Here is a 9766-nt window from a genome sequence, read left to right as displayed (position 1 = left end):
ACTTTAGATTTACACATTAGTGCAATTGCTGTTTACATACCAACACGAGACCAATGTTTGCATTCGCCTTTGTGTGCAAGGACAAGGGGGACTGGGGTGCTTTACTTTTTTTCTTATTTATTTTGCTTTTTTATTTTTACACTGTCCCTTTTTTTTTTTTGATCACTTACAGCAGTGGTCGGCAAGCCGCGGCTCGCGAGCCACATGCGGCTCTTTACAAACTTAAATGCGGCTCTTCTGTGTGCCGTGTGCCGGGCGCCCGCTCCCCTCCCTCCTGACGGGCGGGCGGCCGGCCGGCCCCCCTCCTCCTCTCCCCTCCTCTCGGATGGCCGCCCCCCTCCCTCCTCTCGGGCGTCAGGACTCTGCAGCTGTCAGGTAGTAGGCGTGGGCAGCCAGGATGTAGGCGGGGCAGCGTGACGAACTCTTCTCCTCTCACAGTCCTCCCTGAAGACCAGAACGGCGCGGGAATACGAGAGGAACGCGCGGAGCAAAGGTAAGTGAATTGACACAGGGGGGACTTACTATATGGGGAATGAATTACTATATGGGGGATGAATTACTATATGGGGGACTTAATATATGGGGAATGAATTACTATATGGGGGACTTACTATATGGGGAATGAATTACTATATGGGGGACTTACTATATGGGGAATGAATTACTATATGGGGGACTTACTATATGGGGGATGAATTACTATATGGGGGAATTACTATATGGGGGACTTACTATATGGGGAATGAATTACTATATGGGGGACTTACTATATGGGGAATGAATTACTATATGGGGGACTTACTATATGGGGAATGAATTACTATATGGGGGACTTACTATATGGGGGATGAATTACTATATGGGGGACTTACTATATGGGGAATGAATTACTATATGGGGGACTTACTATATGGGGAATGAATTACTATATGGGGGACTTACTATATGGAGGACTTACTATATGGGGGACTTACTATATGGGGAATGAATTACTATATGGGGGACTTACTATATGGGGAATGAATTACTATATGGGGGACTTACTATATGGGGGATGAATTACTATATGGGGGACTTACTATATGGGGAATGAATTACTATATGGGGGACTTACTATATGGGGGATGAATTACTATATGGGGGATGAATTACTATATGGGGGACTTACTATATGGGGGATGAATTACTATATGGGGGACTTACTATATGGGGAATGAATTACTATATGGGGGACTTACTATATGGGGAATGAATTACTATATGGGGGACTTACTATATGGGGAATGAATTACTATATGGGGGACTTACTATATGGGGGACTTACTATATGGGGGATGAATTACTATATGGGGGACTTACTATATGGGGAATGAATTACTATATGGGGGACTTACTATATGGGGGACTTACTATATGGGGAATGAATTACTATATGGAGGACTTACTATATGGGGGACTTACTATATGGGGAATGAATTACTATATGGGGGACTTACTATATGGGGAATGAATTACTATATGGGGGACTTACTATATGGGGGATGAATTACTATATGGGGGACTTACTATATGGGGAATGAATTACTATATGGGGGACTTACTATATGGGGGACTTACTATATGGGGGATGAATTACTATATGGGGGACTTACTATATGGGGGACTTACTATATGGGGGATGAATTACTATATGGGGGACTTACTATATGGGGAATGAATTACTATATGGGGGACTTACTATATGGGGAATGAATTACTATATGGGGGACTTACTATATGGGGAATGAATTACTATATGGGGGACTTACTATATGGGGGATGAATTACTATATGGGGGACTTACTATATGGGGAATGAATTACTATATGGGGGACTTACTATATGGGGAATGAATTACTATATGGGGGACTTACTATATGGGGAATGAATTACTATATGGAGGACTTACTATATGGGGGACTTACTATATGGGGAATGAATTACTATATGGGGGACTTACTATATGGGGAATGAATTACTATATGGGGGACTTACTATATGGGGGATGAATTACTATATGGGGAATGAATTACTATATGGGGGACTTACTATATGGGGGACTTACTATATGGGGGATGAATTACTATATGGGGGATGAATTACTATATGGGGGACTTACTATATGGGGAATGAATTACTATATGGGGGACTTACTATATGGGGGACTTACTATATGGGGGATGAATTACTATATGGGGAATGAATTACTATATGGAGGACTTACTATATGGGGGACTTACTATATGGGGAATGAATTACTATATGGAGAACTTACTATACGGGGGACTTACTATATGGGGAATGAATTACTATATGGGGGACTTACTATATGGGGAATGAATTACTATATGGGGGACTTACTATATGGGGGACTTACTATATGGGGGATGAATTACTATATGGGGGACTTACTATATGGGGAATGAATTACTATATGGGGGACTTACTATATGGGGGATGAATTACTATATGGGGGACTTACTATATGGGGAATGAATTACTATATGGGGGACTTACTATATGGGGAATGAATTACTATATGGGGGACTTACTATATGGGGGACTTACTATATGGGGGACTTACTATATGGGGGATGAATTACTATATGGGGGACTTACTATATGGGGAATGAATTACTATATGGGGGACTTACTATATGGGGGATGAATTACTATATGGGGGACTTACTATATGGGGAATGAATTACTATATGGGGGACTTACTATATGGGGAATGAATTACTATATGGGGGACTTACTATATGGGGGACTTACTATATGGGGGATGAATTACTATATGGGGGACTTACTATATGGGGAATGAATTACTATATGGGGGACTTACTATATGGGGAATGAATTACTATATGGGGGACTTACTATATGGGGAATGAATTACTATATGGGGGACTTACTATATGGGGGATGAATTACTATATGGGGGACTTACTATATGGGGAATGAATTACTATATGGGGGGACTTACTATATGGGGGACTTACTATATGGGGGATGAATTACTATATGGGGAATGAATTACTATATGGAGGACTTACTATATGGGGGACTTACTATATGGGGAATGAATTACTATATGGAGGACTTACTATATGGGGGACTTACTATATGGGGAATGAATTACTATATGGGGGACTTACTATATGGGGAATGAATTACTATATGGGGGACTTACTATATGGGGGACTTACTATATGGGGGATGAATTACTATATGGGGGACTTACTATATGGGGAATGAATTACTATATGGGGGACTTACTATATGGGGAATGAATTACTATATGGGGGACTTACTATATGGGGAATGAATTACTATATGGGGGACTTACTATATGGGGAATGAATTACTATATGGGGGACTTACTATATGGGGGATGAATTACTATATGGGGAATGAATTACTATGGGGGACTTACTATATGGGGGATTAATTACTATATGGGGGATGAATTACTATATGGGGGATGAATTACTATGGGGGGGATGAATTACTATGGGGGGGATGAATTACTATATGGGGGATGAATTACTATGGGGGATGAATTACTATATGGGGGATGAATTACTATATGGGGGATGAATTACTATGGGGGATGAATTACTATGGGGGATGAATTACTATGGGGGATGAATTACTATATGGGGGATTAATTACTATATGGGGGATGAATTACTATATGGGGGATGAATTACTATGGGGGATGAATTACTATATGGGAGATGTATTTTCAGTTTTAAAAATGTGGCTCTCAAAATAAATTTCAATCGTGGTTTTGGCGAGATTTGGCTCAGTTGAAAAAAAAGGTTGCCCACCACTGGTTTAACCTATCCAGTATTTTTAATATTCTCCTTTAAGTGGGCATGGTAAGGGTTGTATCCTAGGCTTACATTCTTTTGCCATTAGGTGTCCGTCATTCCCATCTCAGAAAGTTGGAAGGTATGTGTGTATCAAAGGGAGAATAGAGGAGACCTTCACAGGTGTCCTTCTAGAAGCTGAAAAGACTAAAGTGGTTTATGGCAAATCTTTATTCTTAACAAACAGGAGACACTTCTTATTCTTTATTGATACAATGAATGCCCAATAGATGGCTCTCTACTCAACACAATGATGATATACAGAACACTTCCTGTCTGGTATAAATATATGCAACTACTATATGTCTTTGAATTAATGCAATGTTTAACTAGGTAAATCTGAGACAGGTCGGAGGGATACATCAGCAGTCCCCTGATTTATGATTTTTACTTCTACTTTACCATCATCACTGGGAATGGCCTTCATATTGAGACCCATTGGCCATACATTGCACTTTGCTTGAAGGTCTTGCAACAAAACAAAGTCTCCTACTTGAATATTTGGTAATGACTGCTTCTGCCTGCAAGACATTTGAAGGACTGCATACCTTTTTGCAACAATGCCGACTTTTACATATATCTTTTTAAGTGCTGCTGGAAAAGGATTTTTTGATGCAAATAAGTGTTGCAGTTCCTCTCACCAAAGACTTCCAACTTGAGAATCTGAGAAATCTGTGTGAGCCTAACCGGTGTTCATGCACTTTGGTTGCCAAAGCTGTCACTTCAGGCCTGGTCTCACTGTCAGAATTTGGTTAAATGAGGTAAAATGCCTCAACTTCAGATGGCTCGCTTGTATCTGCATGGCACAACAAAATCAGAGCCAGTCGGTGTGTTTCAGGTGAGCTGCTTAAACTAGTCTGATACCATGATCTGCTGGGTTCTGACTAGTGGTAACATCTTGCACCGGGCACAGTGGGTTTTCTAATGCGAATTGCCCTGTTTGAGACATACACGTAAAATCTTCTGGAGGTATTGTGAATATATCCCAACACAAGTTTAATGTCAGTGTAGTATTTAACTGCATCGGGCTCTAAGTCCATTTATGCAAGAATCATTTCTGCTAGCTCAAAAGACAATATAACTCTAAATGTGGCACTGCATGAGCTGGTCTTAGAGATAGTTTAGATTTGCCCATAGTAAAGGCTACGTGACATTGACCATTACTGTCTATGACCTTGAGATACGCTACAGCTGCTGTCGCCACAGTAAAAGCATCAAAAAAGACACATAATTCTTTTCGCATTGTAGATGTTAGCAACACTGGCACCTAGGGTCTGGGAATACTGAGATCTTCAAGATGAATCAAGTCTTCTGTCCGTGTTCTCCACTGAGTTTCTCTTTCTGGTGAGAGTGGGGAGTCCCAGTCACACTGATCTGTTAAGAGCTAATTAAGGCTTTGCCTTGGCCATGTGCATGCTCAGAAAGGAGTATCGGCGCCACGTGATGTCACGAGCTGCGACTCATTAGTCGCTACTTCTCCGAACTTTCGCATGGCCAATCAGTGCTCTGCCAAGGTTATATATATTTATATATTGGACTGGCTGTGAGTTTTAATACTTTTGTTTTTATTAACACAAGATCTTAGCTTGTGCTGGTGATCAGTGGAACTTTGCCCCCATGTGCTGGTGGTCAGTGGAACTTTGCCCCCATGTGCTGGTGGTCAGTGGAATTTTGCCCCCATGGGCTGGTGGTCAGTCGAACTCTGCCCCCTTGCGCTGGTGGTCAGTGGAACTTTGCCCCCTTGCGCTCTTGGTCAGTGGAACTTTGCCCCCTTGTGCTGGTGGTCAGTGGAACTTTGCCCCCTTGCGCTGGTGGTCAGTGGAACTTTGCCCCCTTGCGCTGGTGGTCAGTGGAACTTTGCCCTCTTGCGCTGGTGGTCAGTGGAACTTTGCCCCCTTGCGCTCTTGGTCGGTGGAACTTTGCCCCCTTGCGCTGGTGGTCAGTGGAACTTTGCCCCCTTGCGCTGATGGTCAGTGGAACTTTGCCCTCTTGCGCTGGTGGTCAGTGGAATTTTGCCCCCTTGCGCTGGTGGTCAGTGGAACTTTGCCCCCTTGCGCTGGTGGTCAGTGGAACCTTTCCCCCTTGCGCTGGTGATCAGTGGAACTTTGCCCTCTTGCGTTGGTGGTCAGTGGAACTTTTCCTCCTTGCGCTGGTGATCAGTGGAACTTTGCCCCCTTGCGCTGGTGGTCAGTGGAACTTTGCCCCCTTGCGCTGGTGGTCAGTGGAACTTTGCCCCTTTGTGCTGGTGGTCAGTGGAACTTTGCCCCCTTGCGCTGGTGGTCAGTGGAACTTTGCCCTCTTGCGCTGGTGGTCAGTGGAACTTTTCCCCCTTGCGCTGGTGGTCAGTGGAACTTTGCCCCCTTGTGCTGGTGGTCAGTGGAACTTTGCCCCTTTGCGCTGGTGGTCAGTGGAACTTTTCCCTCTTGCGCTGGTGATCAGTGGAACTTTGCCCTCTTGCGCTGGTGGTCAGTGGAACTTTGCCCCCTTGTGCTGGTGGTCAGTGGAACTTTGCCCCCTTGCGCTGGTGGTCAGTGGAACTTTTCCCCCTTGCGCTGGTGATCAGTGGAACTTTGCCCTCTTGCGCTGGTGGCCAGTGGAACTTTGCCCCCTTGTGCTGGTGGTCAGTGGAAGCTCTGTTATTGTGTTTTTCTTTTAAGACAGAAGATGTTATTGTATGGGTTTTTTTTCTACACTAAAACCTCAGTATTCAGGTTTAATTGCAGTGTTGGCACTTTTAAATAAATAAGTGGGTTTTGGGTTGCAGTTTGGGCGCTCAGTCTCTAAAAGGTTCGCCATCACTGTTATATGACAATCAGAGGAAAATTAAAACTCTTCCTGCAAGATTAACCAGTGCTCAACTGGACACTGATAGAATTCATAAGACTGCTATACACTGCTGATGAGAAAAGATATTTAGCAGTCTATATTTATTAAAATAATTGCATTTCCATGTTCTGTGTACTGTGGAAGACCAGATATAGTGAATGCAGGGTAACACTTTAACAGACATGATATACTTCCTGTTCTTTATTGAAAAGGGTGCAATTGCAGTGAGCGCCAATAGAGGGCTCCCTACTCAACACAAGGATGATATTCAGAACAAAGGGGGAAGTGTCCAGTATTGAAGTGGTTAATCCAGCAAGTGTGCATTGTAATCTGTATAATGTCTGCTCATTGGTGTATTTATTAGGGGTGGTGTAGTATGAAATTTCAGCGCATCACACTGTTTAGCTTTTTCTTTTTTTCCCTACTTTATTGAACCCTCTAAAAATCACATCTTTCATATTTATGCAGTTTAGCATAAATATGCAACCTCTTACTTTTTTTCAGCGCACACCAAATTGCTTTCTCTATGTGTTGGAACTGAATTGGTTAACGTAGCCCCATGCGGCTAGTGTGAATGAGCCCTTATGGAAATAACACAGTAGGTTCCGGCTCACCCTGCTCCAACACTAAACACTCTGTCTCAGCATGTGGGCAGCTGTCAGTTTCGGCTGCAGTGAGAGCAGGGTGTGATGTGCGTTTTTGTTAACTTTGGACCCATTCACACCAGAAGCTGCATGTAACTGCATTTTTTCCTCGTACCTATGCATGTAATTGATGCACATTTTTTCATGCAGTTGATGCGCATTTTACATGCAGTTGATGTGCACTTTTCTAACTGCATTTGATCTTTGAGGCCTCTTCCTTCTTCTTTAATTTGGCTTCCACATGCACTGTGATGCATTTTTGCAGTATGGAAAAATGCAGCCTGCTGTACTTTTCTGCACTGCGCTTGAACTGCACTGCAATGGTGTGAACTGTGCCCCTAGGATTGCCGAGATTGTCTATGCAGTTGGGAGTGCAGTTCAATATGCAGCCAACTGCGTTTGGCGTGAAAGGGTCCTTTATTTGAAGGGCACAAAGGGTCTGATTTACTAAAACTAGAGTGCAAAATCTGGTGCAGCTCTGCCTAGAAACCAATCAGCTACCAACTTTTATGGTCAAAGCTTAACTGAACAAGCAGAAGTTAGAAGCTGATTGGTTTCTAGGCAGAGCTGCAACAGATTTTGCACTCCAGTTTTAGTGAATCAACCCCAGAGTGACATGGGCCGTACAGGAGGCTTGGCTCTCGTCTGACAGCCTGTCCTGTCACTGGATGACCATTCACTTGTAGCTGCTGCGCTCCAGTTCTCCAGCAACTTCTCACATCAGACATTATCAAACCAACAGCGTGACTTCTCAGGTTCTGATACTCCCAACAATTAACGTCTGATAATAGGCAGTCAGTGAAGACAGCTCATTGGCTCAAAGCTATCAGCCCCGCCCCTCTGTTGCTGCCACAGTGTCGCTCTGATTGGCTTGTCCCTGTCTGCTCATGTCAGCTTACCATGACCAGAGGTCGCGCTGCCTTCTGGGAGATGCTGTCCTCTCTGCATTCTGTGACCTGAATACAGGAGATCTAAAAACTACAACTCCCAGGTGTCTCTGCGGCCACAGGCAATCCCTCTTTATTAAGTTGCTGCACCAGTGATCAGGGAGAGATATCACAGCTATGAGTGAGGGGACGTGAGTATGACAGTTTTGTGTCTATGTGCTAATCTTTGTGTCCTGAATGAACATATTGGTGTACAGCAACTGCACTTCTAATGAGAAAATGCAGCTTTTTCTACAGTTATACAGAACACAGCTCCTTTCATTCATAAAATTAGTTCAGCCAACATATTTATTTATTATTTATTACAGGTACTTATATAGCGCCGTCAATTTACGCAGCGCCTTACATATATATTGTACATTCACATCAGTCCCTAACCCTCAAGGGGCGTACAATCAAAGGTTCCTAACACACATTCATACATACACGTTCTAGGGAGAAATTTAGACAGGAGCCAAGTAACATACCAGAATGTCTTTGGAGTGTGGGAGGAAACTGGAGTACCCGGAGGAAACCCACGCAGGAACAGGGACTGCCAGGCGGAAATTCTAACTTATACAATAAATGGTGTGTAACATGGATGGCTGAGACAAATAAATATATACATTTCCATGTACTGGAATGCACTGAAAATTTGCATGGGTAACTCAGACTTTTAAAAGGGTATTAATCCAAAAATTAATAGAATTATTATTAAATTAATTATTAAATTAATATAATTATAATATAATATTTTGCAGCATACCAATGCAGACACAATTAGGCGCTGCAGCATTTTGTATTTAATAGGAGGCCATAGCTCTGCTTAGTCCCTGGTCACACTGGTGCAACTTCAGGTGTGATATGCGATTTACAAATCGCACCTGAATTCACATCTAATGTATTTCAATGGCACTGTCTTAATCAGTCCGATTTGAAGTAGCGTGATTTCAAAAATAGTTCATGCACTACTTTTACCCCGATTTCATTGCAACTTGCATTGTTAAATGAAGTTGCAAGCCGCACTGCAGTTGCACTGGTCGGCTGCTTTGAATTCAGGCTACTTTAAGTTGCATTCAGTGTGAACCAGGGCTAAAAAAGGAAAAAACAGAAATTCTGACCGACTTTTTTTTTTTTAGCACATATTCGAAAATAAAGGTATATAATGGGTTGTTCCCTCCAACACAGATATTTGCTTTAAAAAAAAAACATTTGAAAAATAGTGCCTATGACATATTTTAAGGTAAAATACATTTTTTCTGCTTTATATCAGGTGCCTGCGCAGAAGGGGGGGCCCTTATAAGACTGATCCAGTGACAGATCTCACACGCTGGCGCCTGGCTTGCAAAGAAGGAAGGCAAACCTGGCACTATGTGGAAGACGAAGACCGACCACAAAGTCTGCTGGAGGCACATTCTGTAGGAGTGACTGTGGTAAATAAAAATACGCAACCATA

General features: G+C 42.8%; 1 protein-coding gene across 1 annotated transcript in view; it reads left to right on the top strand.

The window, feature by feature from the left end:
• The first annotated feature begins 8339 nt into the window (after nt 1-8339).
• Nucleotides 8340-9766, top strand: part of LSS (lanosterol synthase) — a 70508-nt gene continuing 69081 nt past the window's right edge. Inside the window, exons 1-2 of the mRNA XM_089680873.1 lie at nt 8340-8462; nt 9584-9743. Of these exons, the coding sequence (XP_089536999.1) occupies nt 8449-8462; nt 9584-9743 (174 nt within the window). The 5' untranslated portion in view covers nt 8340-8448. The remainder of the gene's footprint in view (nt 8463-9583; nt 9744-9766) is intronic.

Source organism: Staurois parvus, unplaced genomic scaffold (assembly GCF_062004578.1).
Source record: "Staurois parvus isolate SC_StPar_1 unplaced genomic scaffold, SC_StPar_1.0 ptg000251l, whole genome shotgun sequence".
Classification (NCBI taxonomy): domain Eukaryota; kingdom Metazoa; phylum Chordata; class Amphibia; order Anura; family Ranidae; genus Staurois; species Staurois parvus.
Note: the sequence above shows the minus strand (reverse complement) of the source record. Positions and strands in the feature narration are given on the sequence as shown.